Raw genomic sequence first — 23,099 nt, 5'->3', positions numbered from 1 at the left:
CTTCCCTCGTCGCGGCGGCAGCGGCAAGAGTAAGCAGAGTAAGGAGTGCGAGGAAGCAATGAGGACGCATCGTAGTAGGTTTTCGGTTCTCAGTAAAGCAAACCCAAATATACAGACGAAGGACAGTCTTACTATTGCTGAACTGCTGATGGTTTGATATAGCAAAGCTATAAATTGAATGCTGCCTAATTCCGTTTATCTTACAAACTGGAAGGATGGATTTTGGTTTTTATTGAAATTTGTACCTTTCCAAATAAAATAATGTCACAGATAAGGGCGATGTATGTAAAAAGTAATCTTTTAATATGTTCAAAACACGGAGCGATATGTCATATGTTATTATACAAGTGAAAAGAAGTGTTTCTTTCAAGTTTTTCTCCACTTCTGTAATGACATATGACGTATGTGCTTATATTCCGAGCACATTGCAAAATCTCTTGCATGTAAATTGAATGTGAGATGTCAAATATACAAAGTTCATATATGTGATTAATTGCATTGAATCTAGCCATTTTCACAATATTTCTATTTGGACACATATTGGGTATGGAAAGTGACTTCAAGCCAATTGAAGTCATTTGGAAACGTTAAAATACAGTGTATTAATTCTTTATCTCTTCACATACATTATAACTAGTGAAGCATCCGTTTGAATACTGATTACTTCGAAAATTTTGTTGTTATTATTGCTTACTATACTAGCCAGTTTGTCCCGATTCAGTGCACCATATCCATGCTTATCTAATATATACATACACAAGTATTTGACCATATGTTGTATAATTATCCATGCATCAATAACAATTTTCCCAAGACTCGTCGCTTCTTGAACCGAACTCATGGGTTACAAAATGCATCCCCATTGCTTCTTTCTCGCTCTCCTTGCTCTGCTGGTTTCTCTGGCAACCGCTACTACAACAAACAACGTTCCCGGTACCTGGAAGCCAACAGACGGCATCAATTTAAACGCGACGGAGATCGGAGAGTGGGCCGTTTCCGAGAACAACAAGAATGCCACAAACAAGTTAGTATTTGAAACAGTGATTTCGGCTCGGACATCGTTTTATGAATCAGGCACATTATATTTGCTTGTTGTTGCGGCCAAGGACGAGTCTTTGCCCAATCCCACTGGAAAGTACAAAACAGAAGTACTCGATAAGGATGGAGGGCCGCGGGAATTGATAGCCTTTTTCAAGATAGAGGGCGTAGAAACTAATATTTAGTGATGTCAAAATTGTTAAGGGCATGTCAATTTGACTGCTTTACTTGTACCACCCTTTGTTAAAATAAAGAAATTGATGCATATAAATGAAGGTTTTTCTGCGATTTTGCTTTACTCTAAATTACGGAGAAACAAGGGTCTGAATTCGAAACACAGTAGTCTAAACGGAATCATTGGTTGTGAATGTAAGTTACCAAGAACTATAGGATTGGACTAAAGGTGATAAATGCCTGGGGGGTGCTGAGACGGCGCGCCATAGCCACTGCTGGAAGGCACCGCCCGGTCATTGTAGTTAGGCGCCCTAAGCGGATCCCTATAGGCATAAGGGATGGAACTGTTCGGGCTTGCAATGCGCATCGGTGTAGGGCTTCCTGCTGATCCTAACTGTCCAGTCCTTCCATTTGCAGGTATACTTGTTCTGTATCGTGCGACTAATGGACTCAGATCTGAAGTTACACGACCACTGCCCCCAAGTTCTGGGTTAGTATGTACATGAGACGGACCCGTCAATCCATAGTCTCGAGCTGTTAAGTTCACGAGCTGGCCACGGGTACCAGGAGAGGAACCCACCAAATCATATGATCGAGCAGATAAGTTATTAATAGTATCAGGAGCGTAGTGTGCTGAATCATAGTATCGAGAAGGGTATTCCGCACCTTGACCGATGAATGAGCCTCCTTGCTGATGATGAGATGCTCGCAGTGGGTTCAAGGTGGAAATGGTGCCATAAGAAGTACTGGGCGGGGTGGTTGCTTGTCGGGGCATTCCAGCCGACGATAGCAAGTATTCTGCACTTCGACTGTCATACAAGCTTTCTTGGCGAATATAAGATGGTTGTATAGCGTGTACTGTGGCTGGTCCTCTGAGAGAAACAGTTTGAGCAGCTAAAGCTGGAGCTGTTCGAGGATGCTTATTTCTGTTCTGCTTATTTGGCTGATCTGGGGCAGTACGTTTCTTTCCACTCAGGGGTTGCGGCTGAGCCTTAGGGCCAAGAGCTCTTAGAGTTGCTTTCCTCTCTTTTCTCCCCCTTTTCAGCTGCCTAATGCGTTTTCCGAGGGTCTTGGGATAATATTCTGGTTCAACAACAAGGTTGTAGTTCTCAACGCAATGTTTTATGCCTCTTAGAGCAGCTATTTCTTTGTCTATGGACTCATCCTGCAGGGGATTTAATGATCAACACTATATAAAAGTTCATTCTGAGTCTAAGGACGGTTGATGAGGCAAAAGAAACACCACCTATACCTGTGCTTTAAGACTGTCTTGCCCCCTCTCGGAACTAGTCCTTGCATCTTTCGTGATGAACTTTAAATGTGCTTTAAGCAAGGGTACAGGGGGGAACTTGTCAAACTGTCCAAATGCACGACTGAATCTAACAGCATCAACCCGCTTATTCTCTGATATAAGCTTTTGGATGAAATCTGCGTCACAAAAAAAAAAAAAAAAAAAAAAAGAGTTAACCGACTACAAAAAAAGGAGGTAGCAAAAACCAAAAACTAAACATTTTCTATTTCAAGACATATATATCAGGAGAATTTCTAGCAGAACTTAATAGAAGACATCTAAAATAACAAGAGCATAACCTTCTTCCCATGATTTCTTCTAAAACCGTAAAGGCAACCTCACAAGGTGACATTCGTTGTATCAACTATCAACAGATACTTACATAACTTTGTCCGTAAGGGTGCACTCAAACTAAGTAGATTTCCCTGAAACTATGTATGCTTTTGTTTAGAAAAATATCACACAATCTCCACCATACCGAACCCATCATTGAATTCATAGGAGTAAAACTACAAGTACTCAACACTGAAAGCAATCTATAAATTAAATGTCTCATAAAAAGATAGGAACAACAATAAAGAAGGCTCTCCAAAAACTCACCAGAGGCTTTATCGGCGAAACCAAGGGACCTAAACAACTCCGGTGCAGAATTCTGATCTGCTACGCAACTAAAAAGCTTCAAAATCTCATCACTGTCAAACTCACCACCCATCCCAAAAGCATCCAGAAGCTGAAAAAAAGCCCAAACCTCCGAAGAGTTCGACATTTGAGTTATCACCTTTGCCTTCCAAGCCAATGCAAGCTTCATTGCCTCTCTGATGATATCGGGTTTAATCACTGGTTTCACATTCACCAGCGCTTGTAACAAAATCGCACAACTTTTCCTAGTAACAGTGACGTCAAGCTCCTTACCTCCCATATTCGATTCTGATGGATAAAACCATTTCACTGCCTCGAGCACTAGCTTCCCAGCATCCACAGAAGCCTTAAGCGCATTCGCAACACCGTCACGCACCAAACCCCTCTCTTTCAAATGCTCGTTCACATACAACAGCAACGCCTTGCCGTCATTTATCGGGACGCCATTGCAGGTCGACATTTCCGGCAAAGGCTCGTCGGTTTTGACTTGGGTTTCGACGGAATCGAATTGGGTTTTCAAGGATTGGAGGGTGGCGGTGACTTGGGATTCTTTCGAACTCAATTGGGCGTCACCGGAGCCCAATTGGGGTTCTTCGGAATTGGGTTTAAAATTCAATTCGGGTTCTTTGGGTTGCGATTGCGGAGCCGGAGCGACATGGGCCTCTTCCGATTGTTGTTTTTGGAGTTGGTCGAGCTTGGATTGGATGGAATTGTCGATGGAGCGGAAGTGCTCCTCGAGGTCCTGCCATTGGAGGGTAAAGTTGGCAACTTTGGAGGCGTGGGTCTTGAGGAGGTTGAAGGATTTGCGTAGCTCCGGCGTCATGTGAAGGTCGCCCGAGATTTTGTCGACGGTGGTCGACATCGCTTGGCGAGATTATATAGTAGAAACCGGAGAGCGGATTCGATTGTAATTTGCTAAACTAATAATGGAACCCTAGAAATTGTGGAGGAGGAGTGGCGTCAACCGAAACCAGTTAACGTAAGTTCGTTTCGCACGTGAGTTTGTGTTGTTGCTATTAAGCAAATTTTGGCCCAAAACTATTTGTTTGGGCCAAATCTGTATAAACTCAAATTTGACCCCGTGTCCGTTTGTGATTTGCTTACGGAAGACACACTTTTGTTTGTAAGTGCTTTTGACTCACGATCTTTTTTGTTGTCAAAAAAAATGTTTTAGCTCTTTCAGAAGCAGTTTCGATTTGCTTATGTAGGACGCACTTTTGTTTATAAGCACTTTTATGACTCACAATCTTTTTTGATGTCAAAAAAAAATGTTATAGCTCTTTCAGAAGCAGTTTCATGCTCCCCAATCCATTTGCGATTTGCTTATGAAAGACACTTATGCTCATAAAACGTATTTACAAGTTTTCTTATGACTCGCAATTGCTTTTGATTGTCATAAAGCGTTTTTAGCTTTTCCACGAGCAATTTCAGGCCTTGATCCATTTGAAATTTGCTTTTGTAAGACGTACAATGCTATTGGAACGCTTTTAGAACAAGCGTTTTTTTATCACTTCCAGAAGTAGTTTCAGGCCTTGAAATAACGATCAACGAATGAGAACGAAAGAAACACACATGATCAAACTCATAAGCACTTTATGCATCCAAGATTTCCAGTCAATGAAGTTTGGACAGAATTTTAAACACCAAACACTGTCAGCTAAACAAGACATGTATTTTTCTTATTCAAAAGAGTTCTAAATTTCTCTCAGGCTTATAGAAACTTCATACATTTAACTGAAACTCCATGTCTTTCGCTTGGTGCTCAAGTTCATCCTTGCAGACCGATAATACCTGCACAAAAGTAGACACACCGGAACATAATTAGAAGCATGTTGACGGACACGAATCAGTATAACTACGCAACACAGAGATCTCCACAATAACATTATAAAAACTACGCAACCTAGGTAGATGCCTATAGACAAACACAAAAACAGGGGCCGTGTATATAAACCACAACTTGGTTTAAGTTTTCCATCCTCATCTGGAATGGTGACGGAGACGGTCCAAGATTTTGCAAATAGTCATCTATTGTAATTTTAGGGAAGACATTCCGTTTTCTATCGATGTTGAAAGCGCCTTACCATGATCATCCAACAAGAATGGTCCAAAATTATATGACATTTAATTCTATAGCAAAAACATTGGGTTTGATGAGATTAAGCAAATTAGCTTACCACAAGCTACCCTGCCACCAGCATTTCCAGTGGATTTGCTAAGCTCATGTCCACCTGTGTACAGAAACACAAGTATTGGATTACATTGGATATCGGATTCCAAGTGCATTCACTGTGAGTAGAGAAATAATGTAGCCGTAAGGTTGTTCATGCTTAAACCTAAATGGTAACTAAAATTTATAAGGAAATAGAAAATAACTCTGAGGAACAACAAACTGACAGTCACCCGCTAGTCTGTAGCTCATTTGAAAGGATGAGGAGCACAAGATAGAGCAATGATGAAAACCAAAATACCGATCCCCAAATGATTTGCACCTATGTAGAAGCTATTGTATACCAATTGGAATCAGAAGCAGGCTAAAACTACCCGTACGTACAAGAGTGCTCACTGCAGGTCACAGATAGACGTGAAGTGGGGTGACCCACTGAATGATGATAAGGCGCGCCCATCACACTGACTAGCTAATCAGTACTATAAGATGGAACCACTTAAGAGAGAGAGGAGTGAGAGAACAATAAAGATTACCCTTGCCCAGGTCATTTGGGTCGCCATGGACAACAACTGCCCTACCAATGACAGAGTGTGGTCCGGTTAGAGGTATCTGCAAACAATAATGTAACCTTTATAAAAGATGAAATGAAACTCAAGAGCTATCTGAATACGTAAGTTTTAATAATAGCATAAACAAATAATAATTGGGGAGGTCAATCACAAACCTGCTTGTCAATAAGAGTGAAGGTTGCAGTTCCTGAAGCAAGGAGATAAGAAACACATTAAGCTGTCATTAGCCCGTAAGTATCAAGGCGTGAAAACATAAAAGAGTGTTCCAGGCAATTACAAAACAGTTAGAAAGAGCAAAAGAAGAAAAGGTTATCTACCATCATCCCCAACAGTGACATTTCCAAGGTCGCCAGCATGACGATCCTCATATTTTTTTTCTTTCTTCTTGCCTTTTTTTTTTTTTCTGCCTTCCCTTCTTCTCAAATTTTCTTCCGCTTCCATGGCTGCTTCTTCTTCTCTTCTTACCAGCTCCCTTCCTAATATTTCCTATCTGGTTTCCATCAAACTTGATCGAACCAATTACATGTTGTGGCTTGCCCAGTTTAATCCCTTACTTAAAAGTAATGATCTTGTTGCCTATGTTGATGGTACAAAAACATGTCCAACCAAGTTTCTTGAGAATACTTCTACTCTCAATCCCGAGTACGTAACTTGGCAGCGACAGGACCAACAATTGTTAAGTTGGATTAACTCAACTTTGACACCCAATGTGCTTTCCATCGTCGCAACCTGTGACACATCCCAAGCTGCTTGGGATACTCTGAAAACACGTTTTGCTTCTCAATCTCGCACCCGTGTTCTTCAACTTAAGCACCAGATGCAGTCCACTAAAAGAGGTAACATGTCCATCACAGACTATGTTGATAAATTAACTAACTTTGCTGATCAATTGGCTCTTGCGGGAAAACCTGTTGATGACGATGATCTTATGGAGCTGATTTTGAATGGTGTTGGTCCTGCTTTCGAAAGTATAGTTACTTCGGTTCAAGCAAGAGAAAATCCTATGAGTCTTGACGATATGGTTGCTTTGCTCTTGAGCGCTGAAAGCCGTATGGACGACTATAGCACTACTTTCAGTCCTGATCACACCACAACAGCTCTCTTTGCCCCTTCTGGCTCCACTCCCAATCCTGGTCGTGGAACCACACTTCACCGAGGAAATGGTCGTACATCCTCATTCCGTCGTGGTGGTTTTCAAGGTCGTGGCTTTTTTCAAGGTCGCAGTGCTGGTAATCCTTTTGTTGGCCGTCGTGGTGGTTCAAACAGTGGTTTGTTTCATGGTGGATCCGGTCGTGGCTCGTTTCAGAATCGAGGACTTCTTCCTACACCAAATGCTGGTCTTCGTCGCTCTTCCTATCTTCCCAACCATGCTGCGGATGCTCCTTCTTCCTCTAATATTTGTAACTATTGTGGTGATCATCGTCATTCTACCGCAAATTGTTTCAAGTCTCCTTTTTCCGAAGGCCGCTATCCACAATCACATGCTATGATGGCTGCCTCTCCTGTGGTTAATGCACGGTTCCCTACATGGTATACCGACAGTGGCGCATCGTCCCATATCACCAATGATTTAGCTAATTTGAGCCTTTCCACAGAATATACTGGCCAAGACCAGGTCGCGGTTGGTAATGGTGCAGGTTTGTCTATAAAGCATATTGGTTCTGGTTTTGTGTCTCAATTTCCTTTAAATTCTGTTTTGCATTGTCCTTCTGCTTCTGCTAATCTATTGAGCGTTCATCGCTTTTGTTGTGATAATCATTGCTACTTCATTTTCACTCCTACTGATTTTTTTGTGAAGGATCTATCCACGGGGAAGACGCTTTTCCACGGCAAGAGTGAGAATGGATTGTATCCGTTTCGTGTGGAAAAGTTTCCTTTCAAGAACGTGGCATTATTTGGACAACGAACCTCTTCATTTATGTGGCATCAGCGTTTCAGTCATCCATCTCCTGCAATTTTTAAAAAAATTATGTCCTCTATTCCTATTAAGGATTCTAGTTCCCTAGTTTTTGCTCTGCTTGCCCATTGGGCAAAAGCACTAAATTACCTTTTGCTTTGTCTCCATCAGTTTCAGTTTGTCCTCTTCAATTGATTCATTGTGATGTTTGGACTTCACCAATTGCCTCTGTTAAGGGTTCCAAGTATTTTATAATATTTCTTGATGATTACTCTCGTTATACTTGGATATTTCCTATGAGATTTAAACATGAAGCTTTTTCTTATTTTCAAAAATTTAAATTGCTTCTTGAAAATCTTCTATCTATCCATACTGTTTATAAGATAAAATCTTTCCAAACTGATGGCGGGGGTGAATTTATGAGTAAGGAATTTCAACAATTTTTAATTAATAATGGTATTGAGCACCGGTTAACATGCCCTCGACTGCTTTAATTTGGTGTGATAACACAAGCTCCATTGCATTGGCATCTAATCCCGTGTTCCATGCTCGAACAAAACATGTTGCTGTGGATTATCATTTTGTGCGTGAGCTTGTAGTGGCAAAGTCATTAAATGTCTATCATGTGTCTACTACTTTTCAGATTGCAGACATATTCACCAAGGGCTTATCTGCTGATCGTTTTCATTTCTTAAAATCCAAGCTCGTTCGTCGTCCGCTCATGAGCTTGCGGGGGGATGATGAAGCTAATAATGATGAAGCTAATAATCCCACTAGCTGTCCACTAATAATCCCACTAGCTGCTGTACAACCTGGACAACAGAAGGAATACTCCCACTAACTAGCTGTACAACCTGGACGACAGAAGGAATACTCCCAGCCAGACAATCACATGGTTTCTGCCATCTTTATTTTTCTTTAGTTTCTGTCACCTTTATTGTTGTTTATTGCATGCGTGTATGTAAACTGTATATAAACCATGCTGCCATTGCAGCAGTGATAAGGTTGAATGATAAGTCATCAAAAGACAATATTCTTTACTCTACAGTCTAGTGTTCGGGGAGGGTGTTGTTAACGATGAGACGTCTGTGGTCCTTTTCAATGCTATTTCATAGCTTTGATCTCACCCACCTTGATTCCGGCATTGCCTTGCACTTTCTGGGAAACTTCTTATTTTTGTTTTTCGCAAGCACCGTGCTAGGAGATTAATTTTGTAGGCAAAATTTGCAATCATAAGTGTATATACTTTTATGGTAATGCTAGGGAGACTAAATTTGTAGACAAAATTTACAAACTAAATAGTATGTCACCAATAGGAATGAATATGTTCATCAACGCTTAAGTCATAATTCAATTATCGACTTCTATGTCATTTATTTTACAAAATTTTCTCTACAAATTTACTCTCCCTAGCATTGTCCATACTTTTAACACTTACAAACCCTAATACTAAACCGTAAATTTGAAATACTAAACATCAGAGCCATCATTTTTTCTTAAGCCCCGGAATAGCCTGGTTAGAAATCTGTCCCATACACCAAGTCTATACTCTTCTGGTGGGATAGTTAACGACTAATTTTTTGCCGCATATGATCGGCCCATAAAACGTGTTTGAAATAAACGCGCTTCCCCCCCAAGTCACATTTTGAAACACTAACTTGTTTGTGCCTGTGACATTCTTGTTGTATTCTGAGACCCCCCACTCTGCAATGCTTATCACATATGGATCCTTGAGGTCCTTAATATCCTTCCACGGGGGACTCACTTCCCTCGTCGCGGCGGCAGCCGCAAGAGTAAGCAGAGTAAGGAGTGCGAGGAAGCAATGAGGACGTATCGTAGTAGGTTTTCGGTTCTCAGTAAAGCAAATCCAAATATACAGATGAAGGACAGTCTTACTATTGCTGAACTGCTGATGGTTTGATATAGCAAAGCTATAAATTGAATGCTGCCTAATTCCGTTTATCTTACAAATTGGAAGGATGGGTTTTGGTTTTTATTGAAATTTGTACCTTTCCAAATAAAATAATATCACAGATAAGGGCCACGTATGTAAAAAGTAATATTTTAATGTGTCCAGAACACGAAGCGGTACGTCATATATTATTATACAAGTGAAAAGAAGTGTTTCTTTCAAGTTTCTCTCCACTTCTGTAATGACATACGACGTATATATGTGCCTATGTTCTGAGCATACTGCAAAATCTCTTGCATGTAAATTGAATGTGAGATGTCAAATATACAAAGTTCATATATGTGATTAATTGCCTGAATAATTAGAGCCTCGTATAATGGTTTGCATTGAATCTAGCCATTTTTTCACATAATTTCTATTTGGACACATATTAGGTACGGAAAGTGACTTAAAAGACAATTGAAGTTATTTGGAAATGTTAAAATACAGTGTATTAATTCTTTATCTCTTCACATATATTATAACACGTGAAGCATCAGCTTGAATACCAATTATTTTGAAAAATTTCTCGTCGTTATTATTGCTTTCTATACTAGCTAGCCTGTCTGTCCCGATTCAGTGCACCATATCCATGCTTGTCTAATATATATACCCACAAGTATTTGACCATATGTTGTATGATTATCCTTGCATCAATAACAATTTTCCCAAGACTCATTGCTTCTTGAACCGAACTCATGGGTTACAAAATGCGTCCCCATTGCTTCTTTCTCGCTCTCCTTGCTCTGCTGGTTTCTCTGGCAACCGCTACTACAACAAACAACGTTCCCAGTACCTGGAAGCCTATAGACGGCATCAATTTAAACGCGACGGAGATCGGAGAGTGAGCCGTTTCCGAGAACAACAAGAATGCCACAAACAAGTTAGTATTTGAAACAGTGATTTCGGCTCGGACATCGTTTTATGAATCAGGCACATTATATTTGCTTGTTGTTGCGGCCAAGGACGAGTCTTTGCCCAATCCCACTGGAAAGTACAAAACAGAAGTACTCGATAAGGATGGAGGGCCGCGGGAATTGATAGCCTTTTTCAAGATAGAGGGCGTAGAAACTAATATTTAGTGATGTCAAAATTGTTAAGGGCATGTCAATTTGGCTGCTTTACTTGTACCACCCTTTGTTAAAATAAAGAAATTGATGCATATAAATGAAGGTTTTTCTGCGGTTTTGCTTTACTCTAAATTACAGAGAAAGAAGGGTCTGAATTCGAAACACAGTAGTCTAAACGGAATCATTGGTTGTGAATGTAAGTTACCAAGAACTATAGGATTGGACTAAAGGTGGTAAATGGCTGGGGGGTGCTGAGACGGTGCGCCATAGCCACTGCTGGAAGGCACCGCCCGGTCATTGTAGTTAGGCGCCCTAAGCGGATCCCTATAGGCATAGGGGATGGAACTGTTCGGGCTTGCAATGCGCATCGGTGTAGGGCTTCCTGCTGATCCTAACTGTCCAGTCCTTCCATTTGCAGGTATACTTGTTCTGTATCGTGCGACTAATGGACTCAGATCTGGACCACTGCCCCCAGGTTCTGAGTTAGTATGTACATGAGACGGACCCGTCAATCCATAGTCTCGAGCTGTTAAGTTCACGAGCTGGCCACGGGTACCAGGAGAGGAACCCACCAAATCATACGATCGAGCAGATAAGTTATTAATAGTATCAGGAGCGTAGTGTGCTGAATCATAGTATCGAGAAGGGTATTCTGCACCTTGACCGATGAATGAGCCTCCTTGCTGATGATGAGATGCTCGCAGTGGGTTCAAGGTGGAAATGGCGCCATAAGAAGTACTGGGCGGAGTGGTTGCTTGTCTGGGCATTCCAGCTGACGATAACAAGTATTCTGCACTTCGACTGTCATACAAGCTTACTTGGCGAATATAAGATGGTTGTATAGCGCCTACTGTGGCTGGTCCTCTGAGAGAAACAGTTTGAGCAGCTAAAGCTGGAGCTGTTCGAGGATGCTTATTTCTGTTCTGCTCATTTGGCTGACCTGGGGCAGTACGTTTCTTTCCACTCAGGGGTTGCGGCTGAGCCTTAGGGCCAGGGGCTCTTAGAGTTGCTTTCCTATGTTTACTCTCCCTTAGAGTTGCTTTCCTATGTTTTCTCACCCTTTTCAGCTGCCTAATGTGTTTTCCGAGGGTCTTGGGATAATATTCTGGTTCAACAACAAGCTTGTAGTCCTCAACGCAACGTTTTATGCCTATTAGAGCAGCTATTTCTTTGTCTAAGGACTCATCCTGCAGGGGATTTAATGATCAACACTATATAAAAGTTCGTTCTGAGTCTAAGGACGGTTGATGAGGCAAAAGAAACACCACCTATACCTGTGCTTTAAGATGGTCTTGCCCACTCTTGGAACTTGTCCTTGCATCTTCCGTGATGAACTTTAAATGTGCTTTAAGCAAGGGTACAGGGGGGAACTTGTCAAACTGTCCAAATGCACGACTGAATCTAACAGCATCAACCCGCTTATTCTCTGATATAAGCTTTTGGATGAAATCTGCGTCACAAAAAAAAAAAAAATAATAATTAAGAGTTAACCGACTACAAAAAAAGGAGGTAGCAAAAACCAAAAACTAAACATTTTCTATTTCAAGACATATATATCAGGAGAATTTCTAGCAGACCTTAATAGAAGACATCTAAAATAACAAGAGCATAACCTTCTTCCCATGATTTCTTCTAAAACCGTAAAGGCAACCTCACAAGGTGACATTCATTGTATCAACTATCAACAGATACTTACCTAACTTTGTCCGTAAGGGTGCACTCAAACTAAGTAGATTTCCCTGAAACTATGTATGCTTTTGTTTAGAAAAATATCACACAATCTCCACAATACCGAACCCATCATTGAATTCATAGGAGTAAAACTACAAGTACTCAACACTGAAAGCAATCAATAAATTAAATGTCTCATAAAAAGATAGGAACAACAATAAGGAAGGCTCTCCAAAAACTCACCAGAGGCTTTATCGGCGAAACCAAGGGACCTAAACAACTCCGGTGCAGAATACCGATCTGCTACGCAACTAAAAAGCTTCAAAATCTCATCACTGTCAAACTCACCACCCAACCCAAAAGCATCCAGAAGCTGAAAAAAAACCCAAACCTCCAAAGAGTTCGACATTTGAGTTATCACCTTTGCCTTCCAAGCCAATGCAAGCTTCATTGCCTCTCTGATGATCTCGGGTTTAATCACTGGTTTCACATTCACCAGCCCTTGTAACAAAATCGCACAACTTTTCCTGGTAACACTGAAGTCAAGCTCCTTACCTCCCTTATTCGATTCTGACGGATAAAACCATTTCACTGCCTCGAGCACTAGCTTCCCAGCATCCACAGAAGCCTTAAGCGCATTCACAATACCATCACGCACCGAACCCTTCTCTTTCAAATGCTCATTCGCATACAACAGCAACGCCTTGCCGTCATTTATCGGGACGCCATTGCAGGTCGACATTTCCGGCGAAGGCTCGTCGGTTTTGACTTGGGTTTCAACGGAATCGAATTGGGTTTTCAAGGATTGGAGGGTGGCGGTGACTTGGGATTCTTTCGAACTCAATTGGGCGTCACCGGAACCCAATTGGGGTTCTTCGGAATTGGGTTTAAAATTCAATTCGGGTTCTTTGGGTTGCGATTGCGGAGCCGGAGTGAGATGGGCCTCTTCCGATTGTTGTTTTTGGAGTTGGTCGAGCTTGGATTGGATGGAATTGTCGATGCAGCGGAAGTGCTCCTCGAGGTCCTGCCATTGGAGGGTAAAGTTGGCAACTTTGGAGGCGTGGGTCTTGAGGAGGTTGAAGGATTTGCGTAGCTCCGGCGTCATGTCAAGGTCGCCGGAGATTTTGTCGACGGTGCTCGACATCGCTTGGCGAGATTATATAGTAGAAACCGGAGAGCGGATTCGATTGTAATTTGCTAAACTAATTATGGAACCCTAGAAATTGTGGATTTTTGGATTTGGGGGCGGAGGTGGAGGAGGAGCGGCGTCAATCGAAACCAGTTAGGTAAGTGCGTTTCAAAAGTGAGTTTGTGTTTTTGCTCTTAAGCAAATTTTGGCCCAAAACCAATTGTTTGGGCCGAATCTGTATAAACTCAAATTGGGACTCAAATTTGACCCGTCCGTTTGTGGTTTGTGATTTGCTTACGTAGGACGCACTTTTGTTTGTAAACGCTTTTATAACTCGCAATCTTTTTTGTTGTAAAAAAAAGTGTTTTAGCTCTTTCAGAAGCAGTTTCATGCCCCAATCCATTTGCGATTTGCTTATGAAAGACACTTATGCTCATAAAACGTACTTACAAGTTTTCTTATGCCTCGCAATTGCTTTTGATTGTCATAAAACGTTTTTAGCTGTTCCATGAGCAATTTCAGGCCTTGATCCATTTGAAATTTGCTTTTGTAAGCCGTACAATGCTATTGGAATGCTTTTAGAACAAGCGTTTTTTATCACTTCCAGAAGTAGTTTCAGGCCTTGAAATAACGATCAACGAATGAGAACGAAAGAAACACACATGATCAAACTCATAAGCACTTTATGCATCCAAGATTTCCAGTCAATGAAGTTTGGACAGAATTTTAAACACAAAACATTGTCAGCTAAACAAGACATGTTTTTTCTTATTCAAAAGAGTTCTAAATTTCTCTCAGGCTTATAGAAACTTCATACATTTAACTGAAACTCCATGTCTTTCGCTTGGTGCTCAAGTTCATCCTTGCAGACCGATAATACCTGTACAAAAGTAGACACACCGGAACATAAGTAGAAGCATGTTGACGGACACGAATGAATATAACTACGCAACACAGATATCTCCACAATAACAATATAAAAACTACGCAACCTAGGTAGATGTCTATAGACAAACATCAAAACAGGGGCCGTGTATATAAACCACAAATTGGTTTAAGTTTCCATCCTCATCTGGAATGGTCATCTATTGTAATTTTAGGGAAGACATTCCGTTTTCTATCGATGTTGAAAGCGCCTTGCTATGTTCATCCAACAAGAATGGTCCAAAATTATATGACATTTAATTCTATAGCAAAAACATTGGGTTTGATGAGATTAAGCAAATTAGCTTACCACAAGCTACCCTGCCACCAGCATTTCCAGTGGATTTGCTAAGCTCATGTCCACCTGTGTACAGAAAAACACAAGTATTGGATTACATCGGATATCGGATTCCAAGCAAATTCACAGTGAGTAGAGAAATAATATAGCCGTAAGTTTGTTCATGCTTAAAACCTAAATGGTAACTAAAATTTATAAGGAAATAGAAAATAACTCTGAGGAACAACAAACTGACAGTCACCCGCTAGTCTGTAGCTCATTTGAAAGGATGAGGAGCACAAGATAGAGCAATGATGAAAACCAAAACACCGATCACCAAATGATTTGCACCTATGTAGAAGCTATTGTATACCAATTGGAATCAGAAGCAGGCTAAAACTACCCGTAAGTACAAGAGTGCTCACGGCAGAGTCACAGATAGACGTGGAGTGGGGTGACCCACTGAAAGATGATAAGGCGCGCCCATCACACTGACTAGCTAATAAGTACTATAAGATGGAACCACTTAAGAGAGAGAGGAGTGAGAGAACAATTAAGATTACCCTTGCCCAGGTCATCTGGGTCGCCATGGACAACAACTGCCCTACCAATGACAGAGTGTGGTCCGGTTAGAGGTATCTGCAAACAATAATGTAACCTTTATAAAAAATGAAACGAAACTCAAGAGCTGTCTGAATACGTAAGTTTTAATAATAGCATAAACAAATAATAATTGGGGAGGTCAATCACAAACCTGCTTGTCAATAAGAGTGAAGGTTGCAGTTCCTGAAGCAAGGAGATAAGAAACACATTAAGCTGTCATTAGCCCGTAAGTATCAAGGCGTGAAAACATAAAAGAGTGTTCCAGGCAATTACAAAACAGTTAGAAAGAGCAAAAGAAGAAAAGGTTATCTACCATCATCCCCAACAGTGACATTTCCAAGGTCGCCAGCATGACGATCCTCATCTTCAGGGGCACCATGCTCTTTTCCATTAGGATTGAAGTGTGGCCCTGCAAATTGATATTGGTCATTAGATACAACACAAAGACAATTTACGGATACAGAGTGGAGATTAACTCCTTCAGAACATAAAGGAGAGACAATCACCGGTCAATGGTCCTTACCAGTTGACAAGCAACCGTTTGTTGTGTCTCCGAAAGCATGGACGTGGAAACCATGAAGTCCAGGCTTGAGGCCAGAGATACATCCAGTCACAGTAGTTGGACCTGCAATGAAATAAAACAATAATCAATTCAACCGATTGTTTCCCCTTCTTCGGAAAACACAGATATGATAGCAAAAAAACCATCCCGAATAATCAATTAAAATTTAACCTACCATCTCCCTCCTGGACGAAGTTGATGGTTCCTTTAACACCCTCACTGGAGCCGAGAACAGCAACACCCTTCACCATGATTTCAACGTGATCTGAACAAAGTAACTATTAGATAATGAACTACGCAGGGCCTGAACAAAAGAACCGGAAAACAACTCAAGTGAGTAAAGAAATTAAACTTAAAACTACCATGTTCAATTTCCATATATTTTCATCAAGTTCCTCTGCAGGCCAGAACAATTTTAAATTTTTATCATAAAAAGACATAAACATACCAAATTATTTTTATCAAAATTGAGCAACCACTGAGAACTGATGTGATCTATGATTAAAGTAAAAAACAAATTAAAAAAAATACTAAATTAAAGTAAATAATCAAGAATTTAAGCTGAGTCACACTAATCCAATTCACAATTAAAACAAAATAAAAAAAAATTAAAACAGCTGCTAAGTTATGAAGGATAATAAAGGCAGATCTTCAAGATCATCATCAAATTCAAGCTGTAATTACAACAATAACCATTTCAGATAAAAGAATCAAAACCCATATCACAAAATCTTATCTTTTGATTAAGAATTAAAAAAAGCTGAGAAATTTAAGCTGCAAGATATCAAAGATTCAAGCTTTTACCTCAGGACACCCCTTTGAGAGCAGAGAGAGAGAGAGAGAGAGAGAGAGAGAGAGCGGAGAATACAACGGCGCTTGATAGATTGAACAATCTGAACCAGATGCCTTGTGCAAATGTGGGAGCTTTGACCTTCCCGTTATAAAACAAGTGGTGTGTGACTAACAGCAGACAGTCTCACTCTCTCACACATACACAGTGACGCATGCCGAGCCATTCTGTCACCACCTACCCGGCTTTGGGGTAAGACGGGGATTTCACAGTGCCGTACTGGGCTGGGCTTAGCCGGAGGAGCTTCTCCAGTGCACATGCCTATATACACATGCTATGTGCACATTTTTCTATTAGCCGTTTGATCAAATCTTAAATGGTAGACATTAACTTAGGTCCTAATTAGGTCTTTCTAACCCAGTAGCAAAGGCAGAGATTCATTCCGGATCTCATTATCGGGAGCACAAGGACCAGTAAATCTAGACTATTCAAATTGAATATGACAGTTCTCATCAACTTATTTCGCTGATCCATCTTATATAAACCAAGCACTTCGGTTTCTTTTTCACACAAACCAAGAGCTCGTGTTTCTTAATTCTTAAACTCCATACACTAGAGATTGGAATTATGAGGGATTTAAAATAAAATTGAATGATGTGGCATGTCTAACTCATTTGCGTGATAGAAATATAGTATAGAATTATGATAAGAATAACATTACTTGCAAGCATTGTTTAAATTCAATAATATTTTCATTAGTCTAATTTAAATTGTAGATATAGAATTCAAACTTGAGTGCATAGTTCTAACCAACTTCACCTTAATTATATAATTTTATTTGTATGTGCTTGTGACTATTTTAGCGACATCATTGTGTGCCAATTTTTTATGAGAATTTTCCCAAATAAGCTAGTAGACTTTAAACTTTTTACACTGTTTCTAGTTTCAAACTTTCAGTTCAAAAAAAAAGAAAAAAGGATCCCGAGTTAACAAGGCTCCTCGCTTTATACAGGTCGAAGAAAGAACCTCTATCGTACACAGCCTTATCCTTACTTTGCAAATAAACTGTTAACGACTTATTAACGACTTTGACTTATAGTACCAAACGCTTCAATCTGTCCATCAATTGGTAGCTTCAAATGTACAGTAAGAAATCTTGTACACAAAGAATTGATTGAATATCTGATGATTGAGTATACTTTGGTGTTTCTTGAGATGAAGAGACCTCTTTACATTCAGCTGTAGCATAACTGGTTAGCATTGATCTTAAGCTTGCTCAACAAGTTTTCATCGATCAGAAGTCGTACAGACTTTGCGTTCTATGCATCGAATCATGCTCGAGCCATTTCCGAGATTCTCTCCATAACTGGGTTTCGATTCCCAGCTTCTTCAGCTCCAGAAGACCGCGCTCAACTGTCAAAACCGGAAGAACCCGCCATATCAGATTTGAGCAGATATCATCTATCATGTGTCGCACTAAATCAAGAGCTAGTTGTATGTTGACGGACACGAAGAAAGAGATGAGTTTAGCTAGAATGTTAACTATTAGAGTAAGAGAGAGAGAGATGAGTACTATCAACTGCATCGTGCGAGGTGGCGGGTGACTTGGAGTTGTGGTTGATCCAGAATTGCAAACGCTCATCTGCTATATCTGGTTCCACGCCATGGTTTGTAGCTCTTCTCCAGAAATATGCAAGCCAAGCCTGCAACAGCATCGATCGTCTCAAAGTGTCATATATAACTGTTTTTTTATTCGAGCGATATTCTATTCTAACCTAAGATTACAAGATTGGGGATTCGAACTTAGGTGTAATCACTGTAGCGGGAAGCTCACTACTCTAGTCAACTGCGCTAGGCCTGAATTTTGCGTAGCATCGTAAGTGTTTACATGTTGGAAATATAAGAAGAATGCAGAAGGCGAAAAACAATACCTGCTTGAAAAGCACATCTTCAGACTCCTCTTTGCTGAGTTCTAAAAACAATCAAAACACAAGTATCAAAATGTGGCAACTTTGGTCGACGTGAAAAGAGACCATAGCTTGGAGATGTGCGAAGGGTGTTCAGATGAACTTGTAATTGCAAGGGACGCGTTGCTCAAGAAGATGCTGAAGAGGGTTAGAGTGGTGACCGGTGCATGACGATGGTGTAGGTGAAAAAGGAGGATCATGAGGAGGGTCGAGAAAGAAAAAGAAGACGTGTAGTGCGCGAAAATGATGTTTGCAGTGTTTGTATGAAGCGACCGGGTGTATATTTTATATGGTGAAATCTTACCAAATGCTTCAAACTGTCCATCAATTGGTAGCTTCAAATCTACATGTAGAAAAGAACTTGTCAGGCAACTATCATGATATTTCTCTCGATTTGATTCTAATGAATTGCTCAACTGTGAATAAAAAATCCCTTCACCTATAAGACCAGTTTTCTTTGAACTAGGGCGTCGATGTTTAGCCATTGCAAGTGCCACTGCTTCCTCTACCTTCGAGATATGACACGAAAAACTGGTCATTGCAAGCAATGAATACTTAAAAAAAAATGGCAATACAGATCAACAGATCAATCAAAAGCTTTTTTTGTTTCATAAACTGACTTGCTAATCATGAAAGAAACAGGTAATATTTTTAAGATCATGAGGATTGGGGAAAACCTTCAACGAAGCAAGTTCGCGCAGACCCTTCTCCACCAAGAGCATGCTCTCAATGTTTCTCTCGCCCAAGAGTTCATTCAAATCTCGTGGACTATCTTCTCTTTCATCTAGATCATTGTTGTCTTGACAGACCAAAATTAAACATGAGTGAAGCGGATCGCTAGAGGTTCAGTTTTAAAGATACTGAGAAATTAGGTCTGTGTTTCTAACAGAGAAGGCAAAGATAAATGTACAAGACAACCAATAAAGATGGAAGCACTCAAACTAACCCATCCCCTCTTTCGCTTTTTGTCCGGCTTCTAATATAGCTTGAACAGGAAGAGGAGCAAGCGATGACCAGAATTCGGATCTTGATGCCGCTATCTCAGCATGAATACCTGCCAAAATACCCTATGGTCATTCAGTAATCACTCCTAAACCGTTTATTTGCATCATTCGGACATCTTAGAGACCTTCAGTTGAACAGTATAAATTCTTCAACAGAAGGCTTTTTCTGTATTTTGATGACTAGGCATTAGAGGATTTGCATTTCCATGTTCCGGAAACCTTTCAATGGATAGGAAGTTTTATTTTGGGGATTAAAATTACTTGCTTACCATGCTCAACGCATAAACTCCAGTACCGAGCTAGCCAAGATCTCTTCAAGACCACCTCTTCCTATGATAAAAAAACTGAAAATCATGTAAAAAGGGTAAGAAAGAAACAAGAACTGACCAATAAAAGCTAAAAATATGAGCACAAACCATCTCTTCGCGACTCAGTATCATTCGTTGAGTCGTAATCCGAAGCGATCTGAGTTCGTACTCTGCTTCGTCATTTCTACCACCATGAGCGCTACCACCATGAGTCTGTGCAGCCTCTCTCAAAGCAGCCTGTGATGAATTGTGTTCAAACTCATTGGGTAAAAATTTGTTCAATCAACTCAAATCAAATCACGAAGACATGCGCTATGACATGCACACACATGAAAGACAAGGCAAAGTGTGTTTGTTGAAACACAGCACACACCTCCCTATGCTGCAGTGCTGCCTCCTTTCTGAAAATAAAACACATCGACGTAAAAGTTAGCATTCTCAAAGTAATAATCAATCTGGATTGGTATGCAGGTACACGCATGAAATCTTTGAAGCTTGCCTGCTTAGAAGACGGGCTTCCAACGTCACACCTTCGCCAAGATTAGCAACCTAAAGATCACACACAAACAATGAAATAATACCGGATTGGCCAGCACATCATCATACATGCTCATGCTGAAAATCAACTGTATTTACACCATGAAACAAACCAAAAAATTACGAACCAATAAATGTGATACTTAATAAGTACATTGCACTTGATTTCTGCCTTGATAAATTTAAAACATTACCTGTTGCTCGAGCTGTCGAGCTCTTGCTTCTGTTTCGTCGCACCTCTCTTCTGCAACTCGAAGCTGGGGAAGCACATATCAGAATGGAGTGGCAGAAAGAAATATACGATAACCATAGCACATTATAAATGTTACATTAACACCATTAGAATGTTTAGTTCATTGCATCACCTTTTCGAGTAAATTTTCATTTTCTTCCTGGAGCATATCAAGCTGCAATGAAATTCACCTCATTAGTTGATTTTCCACTAGATAACTTTTCTTTTCAACTATCCTAGTCTTCGCCCGGCAAACTTAAAATTTAGAGTCTATTAACTTGAAAATTGTTTCAAACAAGAATCAACCGGAGAGAAGAAAATATACCTCATCTTCTAAAGCAGAAGAACGCTGCGCCCGATTTTCTCTCATGTTAAAAGTCCCTAAATCCAAAGACATCCTGACAGTCGACCAGAGCAAGAAACGATTAGATATAACACGTGTCGAAGGGAATTGAAAGAAACTGCTTTAAAGAACTAAAGAGAAATGATTTCAGCACTCCCTTTCTCTCGACCTGCACTCGTCTCCTTTCTTCTAGCCATTGCATTTATAAACAAAAGGAGAGTTAACTAACAGAAACAACGAAAGGAGTGCAGAATGAAAAATGAGAGTGCGGAAATCATCTCCCTAATTTATATCAAATCACCACGGATATCAAGACATGAAAGTATTGATGATGACTCAGAAAGTAGTAAATCTTTAAGTGCTTGATACCTTTTATCTCTCCGAGTATCAGCTGAAGCGTCTGATCCACCGGCAGTAGATGGTGGCCGTAGTGGTATAGGTGCTGGCTCTCTCCGATTATCAGCTGGAGGATCAGCAGAAGAGGGTGGCCTAAGTGATATAGGTACACTAGCTGGCATGATGTGGACTGGCTTGGTTCCTAACTGCGGACGGGCAACAGCTAAAGAGCGTGCAGAGGTAGGTTGTTCGACAGCACTGGTAGCCTGAGATGACCGGGCAGAGTTCAGGCCTGAAATAGAACGAGCAGAGGTAGGTTGTTCGACAACATTTGTTGGCTGAGATGATCGAGCAGAGTTCATGCCCGATATAGTACGAGCAGAGGTAGGTTGTTCGTTGGAATTCGAAGGCTGGGATGGTCTAGTAGCGATTGAAGAGCGAAGAGAATGTGGTTGTTCGACAACAGGGTTAATGGGTTTTGTGTTGATGGATTGGTATGTTCGGCTTGCTGGTGTTGAATGAGCTGATGACGGTTGTTCTGCGTACTGATATGGTCGACTAGATGGTGTTGAATGGGTAGAAGATGGTAGTTCCATGGAGTTAAGAGACGGTGATGATCGTCCCCGTGTAGATGTAGAATGTTCTTGAGCGGCACGAACTGACTAATACCAGAATAACATTTAGGCTTCAATTCAAAGTAAGCACATATTATGTTCATAAAGATATAATCTCACATTCAAATACGAATCACTAAAACGCTATGTTGTCAGACTGTGAATCGGAACCATTGAATCCACTATGTAACATCAACATTAACCATAATCCAATTACCATTGGAGACCGTGGGCGCATTGATCTTCCGCCGACAAGTCCAAGGCTGCCTGTGCGGCTTGACAAGCCAGGATCATAAGAAAGATCGTCATCATCCTCACCGTCGTCGTCAGCTGGTTTGTGAGCCATCACATGTGCAAGCCTTTGCGCTGCGGCTTTCGTGTGCTGCACTTTCCTGGCACCCACCATTCCAACCGACCCTGACCTCCCATGGTGGTTCATTGGCGACATCATTGGCGAAGTTGGTGCCCCCGGGGTGCCGCCACTACTATTGCTCTTCTGCCTGACATACACCGGCCTCATCCGATCCATAGCTTAACTGCCTCCACTGCCATTGAAATTTGATGAACGCCAAGAGAAATTACCAATGCAATTAATTACATGCATAAAAATCAACAAAAAAAAAAAAAAGAAAAAAAAAAGAAGATGAAATCTTGAGCAGAAGGAAACCTGTCTGTGAATCTTTGAAGGCAAATGCAGCTCCAAATGCCTCAAATTTCGTGATTTAACGGAGTGCTATTACTTGCAACGCAAGAAACTAAACTCTGATGGCTTCGGTTTTTCGACGAAACTCAACAATGTCACATTATCCAACAGAATCAAAATCTTGAAGCTTTTACGAATTCTGGAGCGGGAAGCTGAAAGGATACGATCCGAAGATTGAGGCGCCGAGGGAGAAGAGTTAATGGAGCTTCTGGCGTTGATTGGGACACGTTTGGTTTGAACCAGTTGGTGCTAAAAATTGAAATAACTTTATTTTAAATATTACTAGATTTTGATTAAAAA

General features: G+C 40.7%; 6 protein-coding genes across 10 annotated transcripts; 1 reads left to right on the top strand and 5 right to left on the bottom strand.

The window, feature by feature from the left end:
- Positions 1-839: 839 nt before the first annotated feature.
- On the top strand, positions 840-1,223 carry LOC139189923 (cysteine proteinase inhibitor 1-like). Its single transcript, XM_070809193.1, has one exon. It carries the CDS (start codon positions 840-842, stop codon positions 1,221-1,223), a length of 384 nt encoding a protein of 127 aa, XP_070665294.1.
- An 82-nt stretch (positions 1,224-1,305) lies between these two features.
- LOC103446138 (FRIGIDA-like protein 1) lies at positions 1,306-4,135 on the bottom strand. 2 transcript variants are annotated; one of them, XM_029090109.2, is made up of 4 exons: positions 3,104-4,101; positions 2,465-2,640; positions 1,879-2,377; positions 1,306-1,762 (listed from the first exon to the last, which is right to left on the bottom strand). In XM_029090109.2, the coding sequence occupies exons 1-4, from the start codon at positions 4,002-4,004 to the stop codon at positions 1,704-1,706; spliced, it is 1,635 nt and encodes a 544-aa protein (XP_028945942.1). In that variant the 5' UTR covers positions 4,005-4,101; the 3' UTR covers positions 1,306-1,703. The 2 variants fall into 2 exon arrangements, with proteins under 2 accessions (XP_028945942.1, XP_008383437.3); XM_008385215.4 differs by having other exon boundaries at positions 1,306-2,377; positions 3,104-4,135.
- Positions 4,136-4,715: 580 nt separating this feature from the next.
- Positions 4,716-6,322, bottom strand: LOC103413973 (superoxide dismutase [Cu-Zn] 1-like). The gene is made up of 5 exons (XM_008352399.4): positions 6,199-6,322; positions 6,037-6,068; positions 5,846-5,921; positions 5,320-5,373; positions 4,716-4,933 (listed from the first exon to the last, which is right to left on the bottom strand). Exons 1-5 carry the CDS (start codon positions 6,320-6,322, stop codon positions 4,911-4,913), a joined length of 309 nt encoding a protein of 102 aa, XP_008350621.3. The 3' UTR covers positions 4,716-4,910.
- Positions 6,323-10,865: 4,543 nt separating this feature from the next.
- Positions 10,866-13,977, bottom strand: LOC114820066 (FRIGIDA-like protein 4b). Its single transcript, XM_029090108.2, has 3 exons — positions 12,714-13,977; positions 12,074-12,249; positions 10,866-11,986 (listed from the first exon to the last, which is right to left on the bottom strand). The coding sequence occupies exons 1-3, from the start codon at positions 13,612-13,614 to the stop codon at positions 11,024-11,026; spliced, it is 2,040 nt and encodes a 679-aa protein (XP_028945941.1). The 5' UTR covers positions 13,615-13,977; the 3' UTR covers positions 10,866-11,023.
- Positions 13,978-14,262: 285 nt separating this feature from the next.
- On the bottom strand, positions 14,263-17,074 carry LOC103450984 (superoxide dismutase [Cu-Zn] 1-like). Of its 4 annotated transcripts, none has more exons than XM_008390400.4 (9): positions 16,770-17,036; positions 16,414-16,460; positions 16,141-16,230; positions 15,927-16,028; positions 15,717-15,812; positions 15,555-15,586; positions 15,364-15,439; positions 14,834-14,887; positions 14,263-14,479 (listed from the first exon to the last, which is right to left on the bottom strand). In XM_008390400.4, exons 3-9 carry the CDS (start codon positions 16,214-16,216, stop codon positions 14,457-14,459), a joined length of 459 nt encoding a protein of 152 aa, XP_008388622.1. In that variant the 5' UTR covers positions 16,217-16,230; positions 16,414-16,460; positions 16,770-17,036; the 3' UTR covers positions 14,263-14,456. The 4 variants fall into 4 exon arrangements, with proteins under 4 accessions (XP_008388622.1, XP_070665732.1, XP_008388620.1 ...); XM_070809631.1 differs by lacking the exon at positions 16,414-16,460 and adding an exon at positions 16,328-16,362 and having other exon boundaries at positions 16,744-16,950; XM_008390398.4 differs by lacking the exon at positions 16,414-16,460 and having other exon boundaries at positions 16,770-17,074.
- A 757-nt stretch (positions 17,075-17,831) lies between these two features.
- LOC103451360 (coiled-coil domain-containing protein SCD2-like) lies at positions 17,832-23,058 on the bottom strand. The gene is made up of 17 exons (XM_029090107.2): positions 22,764-23,058; positions 22,314-22,641; positions 21,516-22,144; positions 21,129-21,201; positions 20,937-20,978; positions 20,766-20,828; positions 20,534-20,583; positions 20,408-20,435; positions 20,143-20,271; positions 19,996-20,056; positions 19,669-19,776; positions 19,400-19,521; positions 19,162-19,231; positions 19,027-19,065; positions 18,687-18,727; positions 18,329-18,458; positions 17,832-18,168 (listed from the first exon to the last, which is right to left on the bottom strand). The coding sequence occupies exons 2-17, from the start codon at positions 22,623-22,625 to the stop codon at positions 18,050-18,052; spliced, it is 2,016 nt and encodes a 671-aa protein (XP_028945940.1). The 5' UTR covers positions 22,626-22,641; positions 22,764-23,058; the 3' UTR covers positions 17,832-18,049.
- Between the last annotated feature and the right edge of the window lie 41 nt (positions 23,059-23,099).

The sequence above is a fragment of the Malus domestica genome, chromosome 12, assembly GCF_042453785.1.
Source record: "Malus domestica chromosome 12, GDT2T_hap1".
In the NCBI taxonomy this organism is placed as follows: domain Eukaryota; kingdom Viridiplantae; phylum Streptophyta; class Magnoliopsida; order Rosales; family Rosaceae; genus Malus; species Malus domestica.
This window is presented reverse-complemented; position numbering and strand designations above follow the sequence as displayed.

Excerpts from the sequence above, each read along its gene's own strand:
- LOC139189923 (XM_070809193.1), top strand. The coding sequence starts at position 840 with ATGGGTTACAAAATGCATCCCCATTGCTTCTTTCTCGCTCTCCTTGCT.
- LOC103446138 (XM_008385215.4), bottom strand. The coding sequence starts at position 4,004 with ATGTCGACCACCGTCGACAAAATCTCGGGCGACCTTCACATGACGCCG. Across the intron at positions 2,641-3,103 it reads TTTCGCCGATAAAGCCTCTG|ATTTCATCCAAAAGCTTATA; the intron begins GTGAGTTTTTGG and ends TTTGTGACGCAG. Across the intron at positions 2,378-2,464 it reads AAGACAGTCTTAAAGCACAG|GATGAGTCCATAGACAAAGA; the intron begins GTATAGGTGGTG and ends AATCCCCTGCAG.
- LOC103413973 (XM_008352399.4), bottom strand. The coding sequence starts at position 6,322 with ATGGAAGCGGAAGAAAATTTGAGAAGAAGGGAAGGCAGAAAAAAAAAA. Across the intron at positions 6,069-6,198 it reads TGTCACTGTTGGGGATGATG|GAACTGCAACCTTCACTCTT; the intron begins GTAGATAACCTT and ends TCCTTGCTTCAG. Across the intron at positions 5,374-5,845 it reads CCCAAATGACCTGGGCAAGG|GTGGACATGAGCTTAGCAAA; the intron begins GTAATCTTTATT and ends TTCTGTACACAG.
- LOC114820066 (XM_029090108.2), bottom strand. The coding sequence starts at position 13,614 with ATGTCGAGCACCGTCGACAAAATCTCCGGCGACCTTGACATGACGCCG. Across the intron at positions 12,250-12,713 it reads TTTCGCCGATAAAGCCTCTG|ATTTCATCCAAAAGCTTATA; the intron begins GTGAGTTTTTGG and ends TTTGTGACGCAG. Across the intron at positions 11,987-12,073 it reads AAGACCATCTTAAAGCACAG|GATGAGTCCTTAGACAAAGA; the intron begins GTATAGGTGGTG and ends AATCCCCTGCAG.
- LOC103450984 (XM_070809631.1), bottom strand. Across the intron at positions 16,029-16,140 it reads CTTCGTCCAGGAGGGAGATG|GTCCAACTACTGTGACTGGA; the intron begins GTAGGTTAAATT and ends ATTTCATTGCAG. Across the intron at positions 15,587-15,716 it reads TGTCACTGTTGGGGATGATG|GAACTGCAACCTTCACTCTT; the intron begins GTAGATAACCTT and ends TCCTTGCTTCAG.
- LOC103451360 (XM_029090107.2), bottom strand. The coding sequence starts at position 22,625 with ATGGATCGGATGAGGCCGGTGTATGTCAGGCAGAAGAGCAATAGTAGT. Across the intron at positions 20,272-20,407 it reads CAGCACTGCAGCATAGGGAG|GCTGCTTTGAGAGAGGCTGC; the intron begins GTGTGTGCTGTG and ends AATTCATCACAG. Across the intron at positions 18,169-18,328 it reads CTCGCACGATGCAGTTGATA|TTGAGCGCGGTCTTCTGGAG; the intron begins GTACTCATCTCT and ends CGGTTTTGACAG.